This window comes from Podarcis bocagei (assembly GCF_964188305.1).
Source record: "Podarcis bocagei genome assembly, chromosome: 16".
Classification (NCBI taxonomy): domain Eukaryota; kingdom Metazoa; phylum Chordata; class Lepidosauria; order Squamata; family Lacertidae; genus Podarcis; species Podarcis bocagei.
Window position 1 is genome coordinate 14941006 of NC_138142.1, and position 25382 is coordinate 14966387.

General features: G+C 42.2%; 2 protein-coding genes across 2 annotated transcripts in view; one reads left to right on the forward strand and one right to left on the reverse strand.

Moving 5' to 3' along the window:
• PI4KA (phosphatidylinositol 4-kinase alpha) overlaps positions 1–25382 on the reverse strand; it is a 106738-nt gene that overhangs the window by 37408 nt on the left and 43948 nt on the right. The window contains exons 20-22 of the mRNA XM_081174620.1: positions 4251–4359; positions 2800–2936; positions 867–1000 (exon numbers count right to left, since the gene is read on the reverse strand). Coding sequence (XP_081030746.1) covers positions 867–1000; positions 2800–2936; positions 4251–4359 — 380 coding nt within the window. The remainder of the gene's footprint in view (positions 1–866; positions 1001–2799; positions 2937–4250; positions 4360–25382) is intronic.
• Positions 6376–25207, forward strand: SERPIND1 (serpin family D member 1). The gene is made up of 5 exons (XM_081174979.1): positions 6376–6425; positions 17469–18352; positions 20434–20707; positions 21399–21543; positions 23508–25207. The coding sequence occupies exons 2-5, from the start codon at positions 17485–17487 to the stop codon at positions 23697–23699; spliced, it is 1479 nt and encodes a 492-aa protein (XP_081031105.1). The 5' UTR covers positions 6376–6425; positions 17469–17484; the 3' UTR covers positions 23700–25207.

Here is a 25382-nt window from a genome sequence, read left to right on the forward strand (position 1 = left end):
TTCATGTCATGCTTATTGCGCAGCTTAATGTTATTCTTTAATTAATTATAGCCACAGGGATTTTGAGGGGGGGGGGACTGTTAACAGAGAAAGTAGCACACAGGGAGGCCTATCCCTTCCCTACCAAGCCACACCTCTGCAAAACCACCAACTCCCATTACAGCTACATGGCAGGGTCCAAAAAAAAAAAAGTTCCTGTTTTGCTTACCATTACTGGAAACTTTTTTTTACTAAGGCTCATAGCTGGAGGGGGAGTTCATGAGGCTGGATTAGGAAGGCTAAAACTCCCTGCACACAGCTGTAATTGTTTAATGGAAAAACAAGAGACACAGCTGAACCATTTTGCATTAAGTTGCCCAGTTTGAAAAAGGATTAAAGAATTAGTGGGGGTAAAGCACAAAGTCAAAGTGCATAAAATGCCAGAAGTTGGTTCGGACATGATGCAAAGCCAAACCAAGATGTGGCACAAAACTGCAAGCTTCCAGGCTCCCTAAGAGGAGGAGGGCAACCACTTCATTCCTCCCCAGTCATTTTGCTGAAGTGCCAGGCTGACCTAAGACATTGGTTGTCTTAGCGTGTTGTCCAAATCCATCCTTATGGTTTAGCTTTCCCAGACAAACCATGAGCTGTAAACCAAGGTCTGCCCTATGGTTTACAATCCGTGGTTTGTCCAAGAGAACTAAACTACAAGCCCAGGTTCAGACGGCACAGTAAGCCAAACCATGGCTTAACTCAGTCCAGGGCAGAAGCAAGATGACTGGGATCTCGTCTCCCAGAACCTGTGTGCTTGTGCTAAACCACGGTCTGGTTTAGCATGACAAGCAAACAGGGCACTACAAAATCACGTGCAGGGCTTAAAAAGGTACCTCATGCATTCTAGTCGGTACACAGAGAGCAGGTAGGTAGACATGGCAAAGTCCAGCTTATTGATCAGGGCAGATACGTCTGGCGGAGGATCCAAAAGATTGATGATGGTGCTCCGTAACTCATTCAGTTCAGCCTTAGAGCAAAACAAGAAAAACAACCATCAGTTACCCCAAACATGAGTTACTTAACCTGTAGAATTCCTCTGAACAGCCGTTACGTTTGTACTTTATACAAAGGGAATTAAAACAATGGAAGCATAAAAAAATCCTTTTGCAGGATACAGAAAGATGCTCAAAGTGTTTCACAGCACATCCTGAGAGAAGACAAACACTATGTGTTTGGCTTACAAGTATCAAGATGCAAGAATGCTGACGCGGCTCGATGCGATTCATCACAAGTCAGGATGAAGTCTGCCAAAAAAAAGAAAGATTCCCACGGGGTGTCAGCTTTTATTTTTCTTCCATCGTGAGAGCATAAGCAGTCGCCAGCTAACTGCTCCACTCGCAAGCAAACAGAGGAGCACTACAGCTTATGATACGGGGAGGGAATCAGGAAACTGGATTGATGCAAATAACTTCTGAAAGGGCAGGGAGATACAAAATCAAGTTGCTGTCTGCCACAACTTCAAAAGTCTTGACAGGTAAGAATCAAAAGCAGGAGAAACAAGGACTGTCTCTTTCTTTCTTTCTTTCTTTCTTTCTTTCTCTCTCTCTCTCTCTCTCCCCCTCACTCTCAACTGATACCCCTGGGGCAGAACTACATGTTATGAGGTTAACATAGGACCCCTCCAGACATCCTCTTTATCAGACATTCGCCCTGGTTTGCTTAGGCGGAGGTTATACAATGTCTAAGTCTTTACTGAGGATCCATTCCATTTTGTTTGCAATCAGTCCTTTACTCTACACTCTTCAGTGCATTCCCAGTCACATTTCTAAGCTGCAAAATCTGTTTGTTTTTTAAAGTGGATTTGTTGCGCCAGGGGAACAGGTGCTTTATTCCACTTTAACTGTGCAAGCTACATTTCCAGGGTTTGATTAAATCCCTCCGGTCAAAGTACTGACAACCTGGGGGTGCCCAAACCCATAACTGCCTTGTAATACCTGTTAGAATTCCTGCTCCATGATTGCAGTCATGGGATTTTTGTCTATCGCATGACGGTGTATGTTTTGACTCCAGAGAGTGGGAAGTGACGGAGACAGGATGTTTGTGTTACTGTGTTCCGTGAAGTGGGACTATTGTCCTTTGTTCTTTTTCTCTTTGCTGTCTGATGCTAGAGAGAGAGGGAGCCATGTTGCAATGCTCCGTGTGTGTTTGTATGTAAATAAACGTAGATTAGCCAAAATGCTGAATTCTGTTACGCAAACTGCAAAGACTCTGCGGATCCCTAAGTGTGCCGGTGTCTGTTGGCACTGGTCGCTGTGATGTTCGGGCAGAAGAAAGCTTTTGAAGCTCCCGAACGAACGAGCAGGAGGGAGAGAACATGCCAGTCGGGCATGTGTCTCTGCCAAGGTCCTACTCGGGTGTAGGACGAGCTCCTGACAACACCAAGGCCAGGCAGTAGTGCCTTTGTGGGGAGAAACAGCAGGCAGTGCTTGACCTCTCTGGCTGCCTACTGATTCTCTCCCACATGCCCTTCCCTTTGGGTGTTTTTAAGACTGGAAACATTGGCAGGAATCCTGGAAGAGAAAGGTTCAGAACCCCTTCCTCTTCCTACCAATTCTCTCCTGCAAAAGATCCACATCCCTCATTGCATTGCTAGCCTGTATAATGTTTAGTTCTGCTTGGGGATTTCAGTGAAGCTGCTCCTTAAAAAAATACCTTTGTTCTCTTTAAGGTGGGAGCTGCATAACACAGGAGGGTATTTCTATGATCGCAGCACCCCATTCACTCTGTGCATTAATGAGGGTCTGAAAAGAAGAGGGAAGGACTTACGGAAGTGACTGTGTCATTTTTCATAGCTGAGTTGTACTGAAGAACAGAGCGGAGAGGCTCTTTGCTAGGAAACGTCAGTAGCGGCGACTTGGTTGCTATCTCACAAACACCCTCATACCACTCTTCTGGCCAAAGACCTAAAATTTGGAGACAAAAGAACATTATACCTGGTCCAGAATGTGGCAGCTAGATGGGTGACAGGGAGCGGCCGCCGAGACCACATAACACCGGTCCTGAAAGACCTACAATGGCTCCCAGTACATTTCCGAGCACAATTCAAAGCATTGGTCCTGATCTTTAAAGCCCTAAACAGCCTTGGCCCTGTGTACCTGAAAGAGTGTCTCCACCCCCCATCATTCTGCCCGGACACTGAAGTCCAGTGCCGAGGGCCTTCTGGCTGTTCCCTCACTGCAAGAAGTGAGGTTACAGGGAACCAGGCAGAGGGCCTTCTTCAGGGACTACAACTCTCATCATCCCTAGCTAACAGGACTACTGGTCAGGGATGATGGGTATTGTAGTCTCAAAACATCTGGAAGGCCGAGTTTGCCTAAGCCTGGCCTTCTCGGTAGCGGCGCCCACCCTGTGAAACGCTCTCCCATCAGATGTCAAGGAAATAAACAACTATCTGACTTTTAGAAGACATATGAAGGCAGCCCTGTTTAGGGAAGTTTTTAATGTTTGATATTTTATCACTTTTGTTATTAATAATAATAATATTCTGTTGGGAGTCACCCAGATGGGCAGGGTATAAATTATTATCATTATCACCACCATCATCATCATCTCTGGGCATTAAGACCAGAACCATGATCAACCAGGATGCTGTCATTGGGGGAAGAACTTTTATCAAAGGTAAAAGTAACAAAAATTAGTTTGAGTCACACTAGGCTTTTTACATTTGGATATCAGAAACCCTTTCAAAAAGATTAAAGCTTGGTTTGCATGCAGTCGCAATTTGGTGTTAATTGACTGAGCCTTGGGCTCATATGCTCCTTCCTCCCTTCATCCAATCAGATTTCCTCCTTTTTGTCACAAGCCACACCATTTGACCTCCAAACCATGAGCGACAGCTGGATTATGACTTTGGTTTTAGAGGGCAGGCAAAAACAAAAACAAAAACACAGAGAGTTTGCCGGTTCAGGTGTAATGGGTAGAACTTAGCAGGACAGAACCCAATGGACTTAAAACTGAGTGCCAGTGAAACTGAAATGGTATAGAATTAGACCGCTCAGTCTATCCCCATTTGTGGGTTTCTTGTCACAACCACAACAGGACAGTACCGCTGGGATATTTCTTGTAGCTGCTGCTACAACAAATTAGCCTAATTCTTCAGCAGTGAAGTCACTTGTAAATGAAAACTTTTAAATGTGGCAACAGGCAGCTATTTGGCATATTTTCCTGCCTCTCCGTTGAGAAACAGTTGTCCAAATAAAAAGGAATCTCTGGAGTACCTGAGCCTTCCACAGCAAATCCCATAAGCACCGAATACAGCCAGAAGTCGCGGAAGAGCTTCTGTAACCTGGGCTTAGCTTCCTTGATGGGCGGCAAGCGTCTTGTAAGCTAGCAGAGTAAATGGAAGGGAAAATACGTTATAATAACATAAATGCAACGATATGCATGTAGATATTCTGGTACTTCTGATCTTGGATTTCTCACCTAAACATCAACCTAATAAAATGCAGAACATACTAATCAACATTAGTCCATCAACTATTGTGAGCCACTGGATTAAGAGTACTATCTCTGTCATGACTCATGTTAACAATATTAACAACAAGAAGCAGCTACTCTACAGAAAAGATGGGGAGCCACTGAGCCGTCAGATGTAGTGGGGGCTACAACTCCCAATATCCCTGATCAGGAGGGAGGGGTCCTGTTGAGCTGAGATGGAGTTCAACATCATCTGGTGGACCACCCTTGCCCAGCAGAATTGTTGAGAGAACAAAATGAGAGGTTTCCAATTTTAGAGTACCTTAATTATAGCAAAGACTCTCAAGGGCCGTAAGCACATACATTGCAAGACACACCCAATGTTATTATGGAAGGGCTGTAGCTTAGCTGTAGAGCATCTGCTTTGCCTGCAGAGGGTCCCATTCCACCCAGAGTGGCTGGGGCAACCCAGTCAGATAGTACTAATATAATATAATATAATATAATATAATATAATATGATGATGTTCAATTTCTGCCTGGCATCTCAAGATAAGGCTGGGAGACAGCCCTGCCTGAAATCCTGGAGATGCCCAGCCAATCAAGGTATACGATACTGAGTTGATGCACCAATGGTCTGACTCAATATAAGGCAGCTTCCTATGTTCCCAAAACAGATTAACTATACAATCATACCTTGGATTACAGACACTTTGGGTTGCACGATTTTGGGCTGCGCACCGTGCTGAACCCCGAAGTACCGGAACAGGTTACTTCCGGGTTTCGGCGCTTGTGCATGCGCTAAATCACGCTCTGTACATGCGCAGAAGCGCAACCCCTGTGTTCACAGACATGGCGATGTGGGTTGCGAACACTGTGGGTTGTGAACGTGCCTCCCGCATGGATCACGTTCGCAACTCAAGCGTCCACTGTAGATGCTACAGAGAAAGCCGGCAACAGTTAACTATTTCAACATGACATCTCTCAGAGTCCAGGGCTTGCATCCTCCATGTTTGAACACTATCAATTCTGAAATGTTAAAGGTGATTATGGTATTAAAAATGTAGCTCATAAGTTAGAAGGAGCAATCAGAGACAGCTCAACTATGTTAGGCATCAATCAAAAACGCCTACAAAATTTAGAAAAGCTTGGCTAACAAGCTTACATTCTCCTAACCATTTTTATCACAACAAAGTGACCAGTTTTAGGCTCTATCCCACAACTGTTCTATGTGTTTTTAAAACTCAAAAGAAGCCTTGTGTGGCTGAAAATTTGAGCAGGGGAAGTGAAAGGGGTGGGGAGAGACTGTTGATCATAATCCCTCCAGCAGGTTTTTTTGCTCAAAACTGCATTCCCCTGATTCAACTTTCCCCCTGCATAAGAAAAGAAACGGTATTGCACGTCACCTCTAATTTTCATTTATTCAACTTGCCATGAAGGAGATCAATGTAAAATGATCCATCGTCATTGGGACAAACTGCATTCTGGGGCGACGTGAATGTGGAAATGTCATTCCAAAGCTATGCTGAACATTATGCTGGTTCCTGGTCTTATGAATCATCTCTGGTGGGCCTCATAATGGAACCATTGAAAATGACTCATTACAGCCAAAGAAAATGAAATGGCCTGTAACTCCAGCAGAAGCCAATGGACTACAATGGTTTAGCCTGCTAGATCATTAAGAGCTGTCAAAGACCCCACAATGTGTCACAATGTATGGTAAGGCAAAGATCTGGGGTTTTTTTGCCCTTGCTTATAAAACTAAAATAAAATGTGAGCATTTGAAAGATCAGAAGATCAATCAGCAGAGGCGGCAAATGAACTAGAGGGATTTTAGCTAACAAGATAAACTTAGAAGTGATTGATTTACAGCCTATTTACTTTAGCGCATACCCATACACCAAAGTTCACAGTCAAACATTTTCGTCCTCTTTATTTGAGTTGCTCTTCAGATCATACTGTTTGGCGACAGAGGAGGTAAGAAGTATTTCTCTCTTTTGGAGATTAATTAACTCTAAAAAAGTTATTTCTGGACTAAAGGAGTGAGGCAGAACAATGCATGAACCCCCAAAAGAGGCATAGCTTGAAAAGACCAGAAAATACCTGCAACTTTATTAATGGCAACGCTGCTGCAACAGAGGATAAAGCAAGCGTTCAAAAACTTACAGCTAAACATACTTACTGAGAAATAAGCTCCAGTGGACACAATGGGACTTACTTCTGAGTAAGCATGCATAGGATTGTGCTATAAAGCTGTTGCCCTTCTATAGTACAGGGGTTGAATGGGTCTGCAGTGAGAGGACATCAGAATATTTGTTCTTCTGGGTCTTAAAAGTATTCTGAAATTCATTCATGTAATAGCTGGTTGTTAGAGGTTGGGCTCCGCTTTCAATTTATTGTTAAAGCGGAGAGGAAAAATCCTCAACAAATGCAGATCCAGAGAAAATAACGACTGGTTCTGCACAAATGCAAAGGCTTACCAGCTCTCCTCCCAGTGACAACATCCTACACCCCCCGAAATGCCACCCCCCCAAAAGGTAATGTGGTGAGAGGTATTTGCAGCCCAAGAAACCGCTAGCAGATTGTACCATTCAATTACAATTCCCAACACCATTGTTTGTTTCTCTCTGTGTGTATATGTGTGTACAAACATGTAGGAAGAGGGAGTTTTGCATACATATACAAATTTCTCTGGAGTATCTACACTTCTCGCCCTTCCTTCTAAGAGCCAACACCAATTCCTCATCTATATATATATATATATATATATATATATATATATATATATAACCTTTCCATATACCGTATTTACTTGAATTCCATCAAATCTAATGTGCACCTTAATTTTCAAAGCCTTGAAACCAAAAAGGTATTTGCTGTTGGATGTAAACACGCCATCAAATACAATGTGCACCCTAATTTTCGTAACGTGATTTGGCCAAAAAAAGGTGTGCATTACATTCGAGCAAATACGGCATATGCATCCAAGGCAGGTCTAATTCATTTTAACTTCATTACATTTACTTATTACAAATCCCATTATTTAAACACAGTGAACACTTTCAACAAAATTGGTCATTGAATACTTTATCTACTTCGTGTTGTATCCAGATAACCTTTCCTCAAGTAGACCCACTGAAATCAATGGACCCAAGTTAGCCACATCCATTCATTTCAATAGGTCTACCACATCCATTCATTTCAATAGGACTACCACTGGCTACAAGCATATATGTATTACAGAAAGTTGTTTGCTCACTCTGAATTTGGACATCTCTTAAGATATAACAAAGTTTTGCACAACACCTCCTGAGATCCAAGGGGCAGCTTTTCATCTGTTTGGCTAGAACAGGGGTGGCCAACTCCCAAGAGACTGCAATCTACCAAAGTTGTTGAGCTTTTTCTAGGAAGGAAAGCCCTGTTTTACGGGGTTCAGGTCAAAGTTTTTCAGCTTTTTGGGGGGAGGAGGAAAACCCCATTTTGGGGGGGTGCAGGGCAAAAATGTTGAGCCAGTGATCTACCAGTGATCTACCTCAGACGTCCAGTAGATCACGATCTACTTGTTGGACGTGCCGGGGCTAGAACATGGGTTGGCAAAGTAAGGCCCAATCAGCTTCTAAATCTGGCCCGCAGACAAGTCCTGGAATCAGCATGTTTTTACATGAGTAGAATGTGTGCTTTTATTTAAAATGCATTTCTGGGTTATTTGTGGGGCATAGGAATTCGTTCTTTTCTTCCCCCCCCCAAAAAAAAGCCCTGCCCCCCACAAGGTCTGAGGGACAGTGGACCGGCCCCCTGTTGAAAAAGTTTGCTGACCCCTGGACTACAACATTTTGAATCCAGATGGCAGACTTAACCTTTCAAACTGCCCTGATGTTTGGGTTTCTTAGCATTCCCAAGCAATCTCAGGCACAAGGCTGCTAAGATGAAATAGCTATGCCTGCGTTTGTTGTAAATAAAAATATGCCCTTTTCCCTTATGGGGTATCCAAGAGCCCATATAGAGTCCTTACATAGGTTCCCTATTGGTAGGAGAAAACAACAGAGGCCAACCAGAGAATATTGAGAAGCAAAGCAGCTAGTAAGCTTGATCTTTATTGATCTGTTGCAACAGGGTACCCCCCTCACACGCAGGAGAGGAAGAGGACCCAGAACAATGGCCTGCCAGGCCTTATAAAGACTTTTGAAATTCCCCTTCTCTAGATCAGGACCACCCCCAGAAACATTATGCATACATCACAGAAGGGGTGTGACCTAAGACCACCCCTCAGATACATCCCACCTACATCACAGAAATTTAAATGTTGTTTTTCTCTTCTCCTTGTTTATCTCCTGTCTGGCAGGTTCCTTGATTGGATTTTCTGGGGAGCCTGGCCATTCTTTTGTAATGCTAAAATACTTATTTCCTGGGCCAGGTCACAGGCTCACACCTTATTCAAACACAGATTAAAGGAAGAGACAATGGGGAGGCTTTTCCATTTTTAACCTTGCAGAGACAGGATTTGGTCAGTTTAGGAATCAAAATGGTTCCAGGTTTGCCTTCCTGTACTGATCTATGTATGTGCAGTTATGAACATTACTATATATCTAAAACCATAAAATTCCTATCACAATTTCCCCCCTCTGGGGCTAGAATTTTTCTTAAAAATTTTTGCCCCACAAATAATAACATCGTATGTTGTAAATGGATGTCTTTGTATGAATATATCATATAAAAATAACACATGTTGCGTTTTGCTACTAAATTGCTTGTGGCATTCTAACACTTTGGGAGAGACCATTTACTCAATAGTGTTCTATGCTTTACACCTAGCAGGAAGGTAAGGTCCACTAATGACTGAAAAGTGCAGTTTGCTTCCCCCCCGCCATTTTTGTGTTCTCAGGTGTCAAGGTAGCTCTTCTGTGGTCTCACACTGACATAGTGCTACAGCAACACATCTTGTCTGTTGAATCCCCTCAGGGCTTTCATTTAACCATGTCGCCTGGCATTCACCATAGCTGGCACAGGTTTTGGGCATCTCGTGAGGGAGAGGTCTTCGCCTTGGCCTTTAGCTATGGGATTTTATTATAGGCTGTGGTCTTGGGCTCATGAGAAGTTGCTCACTTGCACTTAAAGGACCAAAAAGCTAATTGCAGCCTGGATACACTTGCCCAATTCAAACTGAGTCCAATTTGAATTTATCTTGCCCCATGGTTCTCAACTCTTCAAACCAATCTGTTAAAAGAAAACCATTCTTAACAAGGGCAGTTGTCCAAATAAGTCAATTTAAGTCTATAAGAAATCATTCCTGCTAAACCAAAGCATATCCACCTTCATGTTTCTTAGAAGCTTCTCCTTGGTAAAGCAAGTTTTAGCACATTTTTTAAAATGGGTAGGGAAGGTTGGCATAGTGCCAGGTGGAACAATGAAATGTGGTTATAAATTGAGCTGAACATTGGACTACACAATAGTGTGAGCTATTAGAAAGTATAAAATGCATGAGAATTCTCCATTGGTGTGTAAGCAATAAGACATTAAACATAAAAACAGTTACACACAGAAAAAAAAATTGCCCCCCTTTGTGGAAATCACACTGTCAGACACATTTCAACATTCTTACATAATAACACATAATACAAAAAATAATAATTAAATATCTGTTACATATCTTGACACAATTGTGATCTTTTACGTATGTATCTTTTGAATCCTGGAGCACAGTCTTAAGGTTCAAGTGAAAAAATGTCCTTGCAATTCAACTCCTCCCCCCTTTGTCAGGTCCACCCCCCGTCAGTCTATAGCCTTTGAAAGAGATAGCTGTGGGCACTTTGAAAACTCTGGTCTTGTGATAGTGAAGAACTGAGTTGAGGGGTTGTTGCTGCTTTTCATCATTGCACATCTGTAGAAGTGATATCCTGTAAGGGGGCAGGGTTTTGGGGAGACTTAAACACAGTTAGACAAGAAAGGGGCAAAAGGCAAAAAGGATGTCCTCCAGTTTCCATGGGAAGCTGCAAATAATAACAATCTTAGTGGATGAAACATTTTATTCATTATCACATTTCCATATAATTACTGTTATTATCTGCTAAGTTTGTTTGCTTTCCTTCACTTAATTTTTGTTGTTGTTGTTCTTTTCATATTATCAAATAAGAAATTACTCCACATGTAGAGAAAGAGAACTGTAAAAATACAAGAAAGGTTAAAAAATAAAAGGAAAGCAAAAAATTAGATTACCAGTTAGATGAAAACAAACTTGACACAAAAACATCAGATTCAGAAAAGACCTATTATTAAATATATTATCAAAACCACGCAGATTACTACTAGACTGAAAAAAAATACAAAGGTTAAAAAATACAAAAGAAAGCAAAAAATTAGATTACCAGTTAGATGAAAACAGACTTGACACAAAGACATCAGATTCAGAAAATAACTATTATTAAATAGTACAAAGATATTATCAAAACCACACATATTACTACTGGACTGGAAAAAAAATGGGAAAACAATGGGGAAAACTTAAAATTCACCATGTGCTATCCAATAAAAGAACTTCATGAGACTGACTTTCAACATGTGATGAACATGTCCCCAAAGTAAAACACAAACACACAAAATGAGCTATGAGGAACCAAAAATAAATAAATGCTAAGACACACAATTAATAAGTAACCTGAAGTAATCTGTTTTGGCATTCTAACATCCCAAATGAAAATAAAAGAGTGTTTCTTGATGTGACAACATCAGCTGTAATGTTAATACTGGGAAATGAGTTAATACCAATAAAAAAATGAATGGCAATTTTAAAGTTGTGCAGGTACCTTGCACTAGCCAAAATGACAGAATTAGTAAGAAATGCTCAAACAATGTTTGGTTGTGCTTCGATTAACTTCATAGACATCATGGAGAAACTGATTAAATAAATGAAAACAGATTATTTGTAACTTAAAGTGTCAAAGCCACAAAGAGATAGAAGGAAATCAACTAATGTAGCAGGGATTCAGACTTGTTTTGCTGAACAGAAAGAAAGTGACTGTTTGGCTTTAAGTGAAGAAAGACAAAAGGAAAAACAAATGCATTTACTTTTTATAGAGTATTTAAATCACTGTTTGCATCACTTCATTATCATTTGTGCTGTGGGAGAAAAGAAGGGACACTCTGTTAAAAGGGAAAATTATTTCATGTGAGAGGTCTGTCAGGAAATGCTATTCCTAAAATGCATAGGCATATACACATACACACACACACACACACAAAAAAAAACTTATGAAATTTAAATCCCATTGGGGGGGGGGAGAAACTACTCAAGAGAGGAACTCACAGTGGGAGTGCTTTGATATTTACCTGTGAAAAGAATTTGGCATGTCAAGTACTTAACTATTGTCTTCCTGGAGCAAAACACATTAAGGATGATTTCCCTCAATGGCTCCCAAGTTTTACATAAGGAAATTTGTATAGGTTTCAGGCTCTCCAAACCTTCTCATCCCCCCCTCCTTTCTCTCTCTCTCTCTCTTGTAAGGTGATCTAGCCTCTGTGCATGTGCAGAGTTCATGTCTCAGCAAACCTTTTATACCATTGAAAATGTTGCATCTTTTGGCTCAATTAGAATAAGGAAGGGAAAGGTAAGGAGTAGATTTTAAAAATAGGGTTAGATTTTAAAACAACAAAAAAGAGAAACTCAGCAATTTAAGAATTCACCAAAGCTAGCAATTTCAGCCCAAGCTTCCTTTATGTACAGGAAAGGGCTATCATTATTGGTCATTTTATCTGGTCATTCGCGGAACAATCAACCGCTCTCTTATTTATGAGTAAAAATGGCCAGGTAAGGAGTGGTTTTTTAAAATAGGGTTAGATTTTAAAACAAAAAAGAGAAACTCAGCAATTCAAGTATTCACCATTCAGCCCAAGCTTCCTTTATGTACAGGAAAGGGCTAATATCCCTCTGGCCATTCGCGGAACAATCAACCGCTCTCTTATTTATGAGTAAAAATGGCCAGAGCGTTAGAATTCATAGGATTTTTTAACAATTATTAATATTATTTTCTGCGCCTTAATTTACAGGAATGTCCAAGGCTAATTGTACTTGATTATTCATTTGTATGTGCTTAAACTTTGAATTGACTTTTAAGTTTGATTAAAAAAAAATAGTAGACAAAATGATAAATACTGTAATCACTCAAATGCTTGATATTACCAGTTGTGCTTCAAAACATCATGGCTTTTACCTCTCACCTTTAAAACTAAAAAGCAAAGCTAGGCTGAATTTCAACTCCATTACCACACCAGAATTTAAGAATTACCCTCCAATGCTTGCAGACACATGGTCTTCCACACAGCCACAAATTGGGAGAGTTGAAAGGGACCCTGGGGTCATCTAGTCCAACCCTAAAATACAGGGTTCATAGCAAGATTTGTACTACCAGAAACACACACATTCACCTCTCACCTTTAAAAACAAAGAGCAATCTGGGCTGGATTTCAACTCATCAGCCACAAATTGGGAAAGTTGAAAGGGACCTGGGGTCATCTAGTCCAACCCTAAAATACAGGGTTCATAGCAAGATTTGTACTACCAGAAACACACACATACTTATGTACACAGACACAACTGGGGAAGAGATCACAAGCCATGCGCCTATCACAAACCATGCGCCTATCATGTACTAAGGAAAAGGAAAATAAAAGTACCCAATTCTATACAGATCTTGAAGCTAGTTTGAGTGAGTGTTTACTTCCTTAGACTAAAGAGTGAAAATTCCTATAGAAATTATCTTTAAAAGAAGATTGAAGTTAACATTTTTCCTAAGATAGGGAGAGGATCTTTTATAAAGCAAAGTTTAAACAGCCATAGATTTGATTTAAAAGGAATACAAGAGTGAACAATTTTTCCTGAACTTGCAGAGGAATAGTAAGCCTAATTTATGCCCCCCCCTTTGCAGTTTCCTTTAAAGGAAGCTTACTCGGGAGTAAATTTACCTGGCACAGAATGAGAAGGAGAAAGGGAAAAAACCCTGAAAGAGACAGAATGAAACAAGGGGGGGCATTTTCTAAGAAAAGAGGCCAGGACGTCTTATAGAGACTGATATCAGGAGCCTTACAATAACTCTTCTGTCCAACCAGATCAAAGTTAAAACTGGACTCAGATATTTTTCTTAGAAGGAACACCATACTTTCATAGGCATATGCTTAATGAAATACATACACTGCATTTTAGCTTGAGAGAGCAGTTGGCTCAACTAGGCTTTTGCAGCAGAAACATTAGGTTAACTTAGACTGGAACACAGGTGTACTTGCAAACTCAAAAGTTACAACAAAACATTTACCATTAGACTTAAATCGCCCTCCTCACTTAAACTAGAGGAAGGAGGTGGGGTAATTCCCTTTTCAGAACACAAGTAGCACGTATACAAGATTTTACCACTTGGGAGGAAAACTCTTTTAGAGCCTCTCTCAAATAACAAACATTTGCACACTTCATTCTCCATTTTGTCTTGTTTTTAAGACTGATAAGGTTCAACATGGCTTCCTTAGATTTAGAATTTGGAGCAAGCTTGCATTTTTATTTTAGATGGCACATTTAAGATAAGCAGCTGCTGGATGTTACCTAAGTACAATTTAAACACAGGAACAACGTTTCTTAAACACAAATTGAAGGGGACTGTCAGAGTCCAGGCGGGAAGTAAGCACCAACTGGGCTTCTTTCACGCCAGGGGTCTGGGGACTATTTTTCTTTTGACTGAGGTGCACCCATTTTCAATTAAAAGGGTTTTGGACCTGGGCAAAACTCCGAAGGGTCCGGAAAAGGGGAAACCTGGACAAAAAAAACTTGGGGATACCTGGACAAATCTCCGATGGGAAAACTTGGGGATCCAAGGGAAAAAACCTGGGAATACCTGGACAAATCTCCGAGGGAAAAACCTGGGGATCCGAGGGAAAAAACCTGGGGATACCTGGACAAATCTCCGAGGGGAAAAACCTGGGGATACCTCACTTAATCTCTATTCTACAACTCACAGCAACCTCCCTGCCTTTTACAATCTAACTCAGAGTCCCTACTGAACGCTTGCACACTTGCAATGCCAGATTGAGACTCAGAAATGACAAAGAAGGAAAGGAATCAGGTGCCCTTGCTTTCTCCGCTCACAGGTCATCTCTAACAAAGATCGCCATGGCAGAGGTGCGGCTACACCTGGGAGTTATAGTTTTGGGAATTATAGTTTTCAGTGCAGAAGAAATTGCACAACCTTTCTGGGCAAAACTCCGAAGGAATAGGTTGGCATACAGAGTTAAGTGGAAGAAATCACACACAACCTTTGCCTGGGCATACTCCGAAGGGCTAAGGCTGGTGTTGAGATCGAGGGGACAGAAAGGAGTAGAAGGCAATTTTTTTCAAGAGTTAAAGTGAGGAAAGAAGTAAGGATTTGAGAAGTATAGGTTTGCTGTGGTTTGCAGAATCCCACCCCACTACCCATTTTTCCTACTCATACTCACTTCGCAAGCGCTGTCCTGGTGATCCCGGGATCTCTTGACTGGTTGTTTAAGGCCGGCCTGATCAAGCTTTGCTTCCCCTGGTTAGCCTCGCTGAACTCCAAGTTATTGCCAGACCCTGGGACCGATGGAAGACTGGTTATTCCTCCTGGCAAACTGCCTGGTGCGCGCTGGATAACCAGTCCTTCCTCCTCCCAGAATCCGGGTAACCAAAAGTCCCTTCGTGCGTGGTCGCCATCTGTTGTAAATAAAAATATGCCCTTTTCCCTTATGGGGTATCCAAGAGCCCATATAGAGTCCTTACATAGGTTCCCTATTGGTAGGAGAAAACAACAGAGGCCAACCAGAGAATATTGAGAAGCAAAGCAGCTAGTAAGCTTGATCTTTATTGATCTGTTGCAACAGGGTACCCCCCTCACACGCAGGAGAGGAAGAGGACCCAGAACAATGGCCTGCCAGGCCTTATAAAGACTTTTGAAATTCCCCTTCTCTAGATCAGGACCACCCCCAGAAACATTATGCATACATCACAGAAGGGGTGTGACCTAAGACCACCCCTCAGATACATCCCACCTACATCACAGAAATTTAAATGTTGTTTTTCTCTTCTCCTTGTTTATCTCCTGTCTGGCAGGTTCCTTGATTGGATTTTCTGGGGAGCCTGGCCATTCTTTTGTAATGCTAAAATACTTATTTCCTGGGCCAGGTCACAGGCTCACACCTTATTCAAACACAGATTAAAGGAAGAGACAATGGGGAGGCTTTTCCATTTTTAACCTTGCAGAGACAGGATTTGGTCAGTTTAGGAATCAAAATGGTTCCAGGTTTGCCTTCCTGTACTGATCTATGTATGTGCAGTTATGAACATTACTATATATCTAAAACCATAAAATTCCTATCACACGTTAAATGGAAAACTTTACAACTGCACTCTGTAGGTTCTGTTACAGAACTCCAGTTCTCGATGCATAGTTGCTTGGGAAGGTGTGGCCTTCTTCCACCTGGTTTTTGTGTGTGTTGTGAATGGCCAATGTACGTTCCTGCCTCAAGTCAGATGCACACAAGGGATTATGGGTACTGTGCACTCTCCTAAGATACTAACTGAAATGGACCACCTGCCAGTCCTTTATGGGAACTTTGACCCAAGGCGACAGATATGGGTCACTTCTGATAGAAGCATCTTTGCAACCTTTCTACTGATTAGAGCCTGTGTCTTGGAAGGTTCACCTTTTGGAAAAGTTAAGAGATTTCTGCAGTATTTTTTTTTTAAGATGAATTACAGTTTGCACTAGTGACTTTTAATCCACGGCCTCACTAGGTGTTTGACGTTCCCTTTCATTGTCCCCACCTGCCCCCACCGGCTCAGGTCTCCCTCCCGTCCGATGAGATTGGTGCCTGTTCATGTTTTCCTGGGCGTTGAATCAGCTGTTTGCTTAACTGTGTGCACAGTGTTATATTCTGGGAAACAAACCCCATTTCCAATTTATAAAAAGCATCCATTATTTGTTTTTGCTCATTCAGCAGTTGCAAAGTAATTAGCCCTTACTGAGCCTTGAAGATGTGAATGCTGAATTTCTGGTCTGTTTTTTTAAAAAAATAAAAATGAAAGCTAATATGCAGATGCATCTGTGCATCACCCCATTTCAGTAAAATATGCCTGTAATTACAAGGTGCTGAAGGGCTTCATGTTGATATCTTAGCTCTATTTCAAATCAACTGGATGCCTGCAGTCAAGTCATTGGCTCATTAGTTCAATATATACAATTCGGCCCGACTGGCACCCATTGTTCCCTGAGCTCTCACTGAAACAGCAGGGTTAGCTACACTGGCAGAATCTCCCCCACCCACCCCCATCAAAATCTAGGCTCCTGACCCCGGCATATCCCATCAATCTCATGTTAAGAAATACATCTGCCAAAGAACTACTGCAGGTCGGAGGAGGACACACAAAACTGGGCTTACGGATGGATAAACATGTCAACTTCTGTCCTCCAAGTTCCTCATTTTTACGAAATTAAATTCAGTCCTCCACATTTTCACACCAATTCATGAGTTTGCTTTCCTAATGAAATTTCATCAGCATTTTAGTGCAATCTTCTCCTAACAAACACGTTTTTGTGTGCAGTTTTGGCTCACACACAAATTTTTTGCAAGCAATTTCCGCTGACAGAATGCATCTTTGTATACAATTTTCACACTTTACCCTAGTATATGCAATTGTGAACTCATTACTTGGCTGGAGAATTGCAGTGCAAAATATAAAGGAGTGCGAATTTTGGAGGATGACTGTTTTTTGGTTTGCACATTGCTTTGAAAAGTGAGGATTTGCTGGGTTTGCCTTTAAATACAAACTGAATAGAATTTTCTTCCCTCATCCCTAAGACTGGGCTTGGTGGACAAACAGTGTGGTCTGGCATAAGCCACCTTTCTAGGTTCCTAGGTTCCTCCCACTGTGCAATCACAGCCTCCGCAAAGGGAAACCGATTCCCAAGCAAGCTTCCTAAAAGCTTTCTAGTTCCAGAGTGTCTAACTGTGATGTTTTGAACCTTCCAGTGTCTCGGTTGTGAAGATGAAGCTGCTGCTGCGTTCAGCTTTCCTCTCCCTCACAGTAACACTTGCATTGTGTGGAATCAAAGGTTTGCAAGAGCATTTTGAACAACTCGGCGTTCAGTCTCTCAGTCCTCGTGGGCTCCACAACAATGGGACTCTTAGCATGGCCAATCTCTCGCCCAAGTTTCACCAGGAGAATACAGTGACCAACGACTTGAGCACTGAAGGTGAGGAAGAGGAAGACTATCTTGACCTTGAAGCTTTGTTAGAGGAAGAGTACGACGATGTTGACATAATTGATCCAGATATCACCTCTGAGTTCAAGCAAGGGAATATTCTTAAACTTTTCCAAGGGAAAACCAGAATCCAGCGCCTCAATATCCTCAACGCAAACTTTGCCTTCAACCTTTACCGGAGTCTGAAGGACAAAGCCAACTCCTCAGAGAACATCCTTTTGGCTCCAGTTGGAATTTCCACAGCCATGGCTATGATTTCATTGGGACTGAAAGGTCAGACGCAGGAGGAAGTGTTGGATTCCCTTGGCTTCACCGAGTTTGTCAATGCCAGCTCCAAATATGACATTACAACCATTCACAACCTTTTCCAGAAACTCACTCACCGGCTCTTCAGGAGGAATTTTGGCTACACGCTCAGGTCAGTCAATGACCTTTATATCCAGAAACAATTCCCTGTCCTCAGTGATTTCAAAAACAACATGAAGAGGCACTATTTTGCTGAGGCTCAATTGGCCGACTTCTCAGATCCAACTTTCATCTCGAAAGCTAACCAACGTATTCTGAAGCTCACCAAAGGATTGATAAAGGAAGCTCTGGTGAATGTACCCCCAACCACCATCATGATGGTCCTCAACTGCTTGTACTTTAAAGGTAAAGAAACAAAATGAAGCGATGGCGATTTCACCCAAGTACAAATGCATAAACTAAGAGATTACCAAACAGAATCCTAGCAACTACTGTATTTTTCACTCTATAAGACGCACCAGACCATAAGACGCACCTAGTTTTGGAGGAGGAAAAAAAGAAAAAAATATTCTGAATCCCAGAAGCTAAAACAGCAAGAGGGAGCACTGCGCAGCGATCCCTCTTGCTGTTCTGGCTTCTGGGATAGCTGCGCAGCCTGCATTTGTTCCATAAGATGCACACACCTTACTTTTTAGGTGGGAAAAAGTGCGTCTTATAGAGCGAAAAATACGGTACATAAAAAAGAGCGACTAGGCAAGTGATCAGCCTTGGTTTTACAAACTGCAATCCTCTTCTTTTTAAAAAACAGGCAACTGTCGATATTAAACACAGCATTTCAGCCAGCTTTACAAAAATCATCTCTTAAAACATATCAAGGACATAAACAATCAAAGGTTACATAAGGTTAAAAAGACCAAATACAGCTGCTGTTTCACTGCTCTGATTCTGGCACACATTCCAAGCGCTAAATGAACTGCCACATACTTTACTTTTTGTATTTCATTTCCATTTAATTCCAACTTTTAGCATCCCCCCCAATTGTCCCCACATGCATATATACTGAGGATTACACTTCATATATCGGATGAAGCCGACTACTCTAGTCCACAAAAGCTTATGCCATAATAGTTTTCTTCTTCTTCAAGGTGCCAAAATATACTTAGCTGCTTTTGCTGCAGCAAACTAACACAGTTACCCTCTCTGGAAATTAGCTACTTGTGACTCCACCTTTGATATAGCCAGCAGTGTGTGCTATTTATTCATTCAGCTGCATTCATGGATCATGAGCAACTATGAGTGGTATCCTCCAGAATACATTTGATAAAAGGTAAAGGGACCCCTGACCATTAGGTCCAGTCGTGGCCGACTCTGGGGTTGTGGCGCTCATCTCGCTTTATTGGCCGAGGGAGCCGGCGTACCGCTTCCGGGTCATGTGGCCAGCATGACTAAGCCGCTTCTGGTGAACCAGAGCAGCGCACGCAAACGTTTACCTTCCCGCCAGAGCAGTACCTATTTATCTACTTGCACTTTGACGTGCTTTCAAACTGCTAGGTTGGCAAGAGCAGGGACTGAGCAACGGGAGCTCACCCCGTTATGGGGATTCAAACCGCTGACCTTCTGATTGGCAAGTCCTAGGCTCTGTGGTTTAACCCACAGCGCCACCCATGTCCCAATACATTTGATACCAAGTGCTTAAAGCAAAGGAGCTGGCTGTTCTTTTAAAAAAGGAGGAGCTAATAAACATATCAATTTGTCAGAACGATATCTTAAAAGCCCTGCTGGACCAGATCTTGTGAGCCAAATAGACAAAAACATGCCTGCTCCCAGTAAGGAGTCCACACCCCTTTTGTCAAGAGTCAGTTTGACTCAGTGTGTCATCTAAACCTAGATTGTGGTTAAGATCAATCCTTAGCTACAGATCATGGTTAAGGAGTAGAGAGACCTTAGGTACAATTCAGGGTTTGGACAACGTTCTAAGCCAAGCCTATCATGCCATGCTGTGCTGAAGGACCAGGGATGAAGCAGTGCAGTCCTGGTTAACCATAGTTTGGGCTCACTGTGATGTGTGAACGAGGCCTTCAGGTCTTGCTTGTGGGATTCCTAGAGGTATTTGGTCACAGTGGTGATCAGAACGCTGGACAGGATGGGCATTTAGGTCTTGTTCACACATCACAGTAAAACAAACTATGGCTTACCAGTTGTCGCTCTCCAGAAACTTGTACTGTCTCTGAGCCTGCGGGCGGGACATAATAATCCCTGCTTCAATTGTCCTCCATGTGTTGAAGTCTCCATTAAACATGTTAATTAGAAAAAGTGTGCCACCTCTCAAAATGCATAGCCGCCTTCCTTGGAAGTGTCAAAGCTGTATGAAATACTGCTTTTGGCTTATATTTTTATATTCAGAAATACCTGAAACTATGCCAAATCGTAACTCTTTTCCTTCCCAAGCTACATTTTATGTATTAAGTTTTCTTCTGTGTTGACAGGAACCTGGGAAAATAAGTTTCCTGTGGAAATGACACGCAAACACACATTCCGCTTGAATGAGAAAGAGACTGTGAAAGTTTCCATGATGCAGACGAAGGCCAATTTCCTGGCCACTGTAGACCACGAGCTAGATTGCGGGGTGCTCCAGTTGCCGTACGTGGGCAACATCAGCATGTTGATTGTACTGCCCTATAAGCCGTCGAGCATGAGGACACTAGAGAAGCAACTGACTCCTCAGCTGGTAGAGAAGTGGCAGGAGAGCATGACTAACAGGTACTTCCTTTACTCAGGGTTTTGTTTCTTTCCTAATGACCTTTCGCTGCATGATATGAATAGCCTATGTGATATTTGATGCACATCACTGAATCAAACCGTCCAACGCTGTCGTAGCCAAACTGCTGTAACTGGGTTGTATCCAATGTTCATCTTATGCAGAGTAGGCCCATTGAAAATAATGGACATGGCTAACTAGGTATTTTAATTTCAGTGGGTCTACTCTGAGTAAGTTGAACACTGGATACAACAAGTAGATCTAGCTTAGCTGAATAACTTAGCACAGGCTTCGTCAACCTCTGCCCTCCAGATGTTTTTGGCCTACAACTACCATGATCCCTATCTAGAAGAACCAGTGGTCAGGGATGATGGGAATTGTAGTCTCAAAACATCTGGAGGGCTGAGGTTGAGGAAGCCTGACATAGCACAACTAAACTCAAGTGGAATATGATCTCAAATGGGGTCCATCTAGCCAACAGACTCAATGCTACAGCTCCAAAGGGGATGTTACTAAAAGAGGAGACTAATGTATACCAAAGAACTAGTCACACTGTGCAAGGCAGGCGTGCTACAGTATAATTTAAACTCTGTATGACAAGAGGCTCCAACACAGTGCAACATGGATTAAGAACTGTTCTGCACCCTTGACTTGAGTCAATTAAAGCCTGTGACGCTGTTTTGTTCTCCCTAGAACAAGAGAAATAATGCTACCTAAATTTAAGCTGGAGAAGAGCTATGACTTGATTGAGTATCTGAAAAAACTGGGAGTAAATGAGCTGTTCTCCCAAAATGGCAACTATTCTGGGATATCGGAAGAGAGAATCAACATTGAGAAGGTAACTAGCTTTGGCACAACCTGATCATCCTCTCAAGGACAGCATTGCATAACAGACAAAATAAAGCACATTGGAGCAAAACCATCCTCCCCGTCAGCACCTCTCTTTGCTCTATTGCTTCAGAGTGAGCCCAGAGAAAAAGTTATAGTTTGGCTTCTCTCACCTGCATCTTCCCTTTTATGCAAACTTGGGCCCAGTGTTGCCTACGGGACTGCCTTTCCTGGTATGCCCCATGGAGGACCTTACGGGCTTCAAACAAAAACATCTTGGAGGTCCCGGGCCTCAGAGAGGTTAGGCTGGCCTCAACCAGAGCCAGGGCTTTTTTGGTTGTGGCTCCAACCTGGTGGAACGCTCTGTCACAAGAGACTAGGGCCCTGTGGGACTTGACATCTTTCCGCAGGGCCTGTAAGACAGAGCTGTTCCACCAGGCCTTTGGCCAGGGCACAGCCTGACCCCCTCCTTTGGTAATCCTCACAGAACTCTAGCCCAATGGTTGCCATTAATCTGATTTGAACTGATTTTATAATGAAATGATTTTAGAATGTTGTATCATTTTACTGTTGTTAGCCGCTCTGAGCCCGGCTTCGGCTGGGGATGGCGGGATATAAATAAAATTTTATTATTATTACTATTATTAATTCTCAAGAAACCAGAAAAAGTGCAGTTCTAAAAGGTTCAGTCTGCCATCTTGATTCAAAATGGCATTCAACTACACCCAAACATGGATGAAAACCTGCTCCTTCATTTCAGAAACCATCATGCAAAATGTGGTTAGGGCATCTTAAGAGGCGTTCAAATGTAAAGAGAGCAAACAGCTTTCCAAAATATTTGTGGTTGTATACAGCATTAGTCACGCTCAGGGTAGACCTATTGAAATGAATGGGCATGGCTAACTTGGGCCCATTCATCAGAGCAAAGGCTAGCTGGATACAACACAGAGTAGATAAAGTATTAATGACCAATTTTGTTGCAGGTGTTCCCTGAGTCATTGTTCCCTGGGTCATTGTCCAAGTGCATAGCCAACAAACAAACAAACCTTCCAAAACATGAGACATCCAGACAACCCTGACTTTGTATGTCAGTGGGCAGATACATGAATAGCTGCCCCTTAAGTACCCGGCAGAAGAGAGACTCAGATTTCGGCTGGGTGCTTCCCCTCATATTCACATCTTTGGCACCCAGCAGTCCAGAGTCTCCCTAACACAAAGGAAATCCAATTTTACCCACCCAACAAGATTCCAGAGCACCCCTTCATCAAAAATGTGGTACCAATAAGGTGAGGCAGAAGGCAGGAAAGTACCTGAATGGCAACTCATGCCTTGACCTTTAGGAAGCAGGTGAGCCTAGCAAACAGGTGATGGAAAAGAGATCCTGGAAAGACCTGTCAGCAGAGCATATTGGATAACAGGCAAGAAATCTGATCTAACAAAGCTGTAGCCCTCCAGGTGCTGTTCAACTATCACTCCCAGCATCCTTGACCATCGGCCAGGATGGCCAGGGCTGATAGGAGTCCAAAATCTGGAGGATCAGAATTCTCCATTCTATTAAAGGCATAAGTCCAAATCAGACCTTGTTTAAGGCAACTTGTTGGGCTCTTGGTTATCTGACTGTAGACGACCATCTCAGGAGCCCTGGCTCCCGAACCATCTGCAATCATTCCAATTCATCAGTTTCTAACCATGATGGTGCCAAAGACTGCTTGGATTATGACCCACTGTTTTGCAGCAGGCCAAGCTTACCGCCTGCTAAGTTTTTAGAACCCTGCAGGTGTTGGCTGAAAAAGGGGACAACTCAATAACATCCCCAAAGCAGAAGACATGGAAGCCATAGCAATGACTGAGCTAAAGGTTATAGAGATGGTTGTGGCTTGGCCAGGCCTTTGTACAATTGAGGTATCCAAGACATGGTGTTTGGTCTTCTTCTGCATGCTTGTGCTCCATAATTTCCCCCTTCTTTTTTTACAGTTCAATCACCAGGGGACGATTACAGTGAATGAAGAAGGCACGGAGGCTGCATCTGTGACCACAGTAGCCTTCATGCCCCTTTCAGCTCAAATTCGCTTCATTATTGACCGCCCTTTTATCTTTCTCATCTATGAGCACCGCACCAACTGCTTGCTTTTCATGGGCCGAGTCGTCAACCCAAACAAGTTGTAAAAGAAGAGGCGAGCTTTCGAGATAGGTACATCTAGGCAACCTTAATGCGTCTTAAATAGAACCATTTTTATATGCCAATTTAGTGTCTGTGTTAGTCGTAAGTGCTATTGCGTGAAAAATGCAAGGCTACCAAATCGAAACCACAGCGATATATTGTTTAATTACAATCTGTAAGGGAAAATATTGCTGCAAAGTACTAAAAACACCCTGTTCTGTTTCATCCCAAGCTACCTGGAGGTCAGAGGCATTCTCTTTGCATCTTGGAGAACATTTTCATGCCGCCTGAAGGGTGAATAAAAAGTGGCTCCACTGAGCTTCAAAAAGTCAGATTATTAAGAGCAGCAGCTTTTCAGTTACTAAAAAGGGATGCTGTCTATGTTCTTCCCAGTTGGCCAAAGAGATTTTAAACTTTAATTATAAAAGAACCATTGATGTTTGACAAGAGCAATACAAAATACTCATCAGGAATATTGAACTGGGTTTCATTTAAAACTTGGTGAAGCAGATGGATGCTACATGAATTCTTTGTGGGTGAGGAAAGAGAATACGCAAAGATCTAGGGGGAAACATGATTCCTCATCAGTTTGAATGATGAAAATGCAGAGAGTAGAAGCTGTCCATATACCATCGGGAAGGTCTAACAGCGTAAAGAGAAGAAAAAGTCTTACACTTATGGATGTTGGGATCCAAGACTGAGAGGTGGTAACCCTGAACAAAATATTACAAAATTAAATGTAGCAATAATGGGGGGGGGGGAGTAAAATAGTCACATCCAGATGAACACAGGAAGCTGCCTTAAACCCAGTTGGTTCATCTAGCCTAGAATTACCTATTCTTAACTAGTATTATCTTCCCTAAGACAGCCATGGGGAACCTCTGTCTGTCCATATCTTGCTGAACCACAACTCCCATAAACCCTGGCAATTGACCACACTTACGGAGGCTGATGGAAGTTGTAGTTCAGCAGCTTTTGGAGGGCCAAAGGTTTCCCACGCCTCCCCTAAGTTCTCAAACAGAGAAGGAACTGCTGCTCAAAACGCTTTTGAAGTGGCTATGGCAGGGATTTAACATGGGGCCTTCTGCAAGCCATCATTAGTGTTCTACTACTAATACTCCTCTCCTATTAAAGTCAGTTTAGGGCTGGAAAAAAAAGAGCATGAACTCACTGCATTATTTGAGGAATCCATATAGGGCAAACAGTATCATTTTGCAAGAAAACAAACACTTACTTTCACTCTGTAACTACGCTACCTGTCTGAAGCAAGAACAAATCTGCACTTTGAACAGCATGGTTGTTGTACTGACATTTATGCAACCCAGAGAGGTCCTAACTAAAGTACAAGCAATCATGTACACATGCAGAGATTGTTCCTATATTATTTTTTAAAGAAGTGTACCCTGGAGTTATGAGAAGGCTTGATATAAAAAAGTTTCCATTATCTCCGAGAGTATCAACATAATTAGAAAGTTATTTCATATTTAATAAAAGGTTGTGCTGAAATCCTGAATTTGGATACTGCATGCAGTTTTATTTCCTTTGCCACCAGTGTAAGGTGACTTTTGTACAAGAAAATTCAAGCACCAGCCATTTAAATATAAGCACATTGCCCCACACATTTCAAGTTAAACATGTGCTTTAATCTGCCCCACTGAAACCACTGAGGTTTAGATGCTCTACAGGCT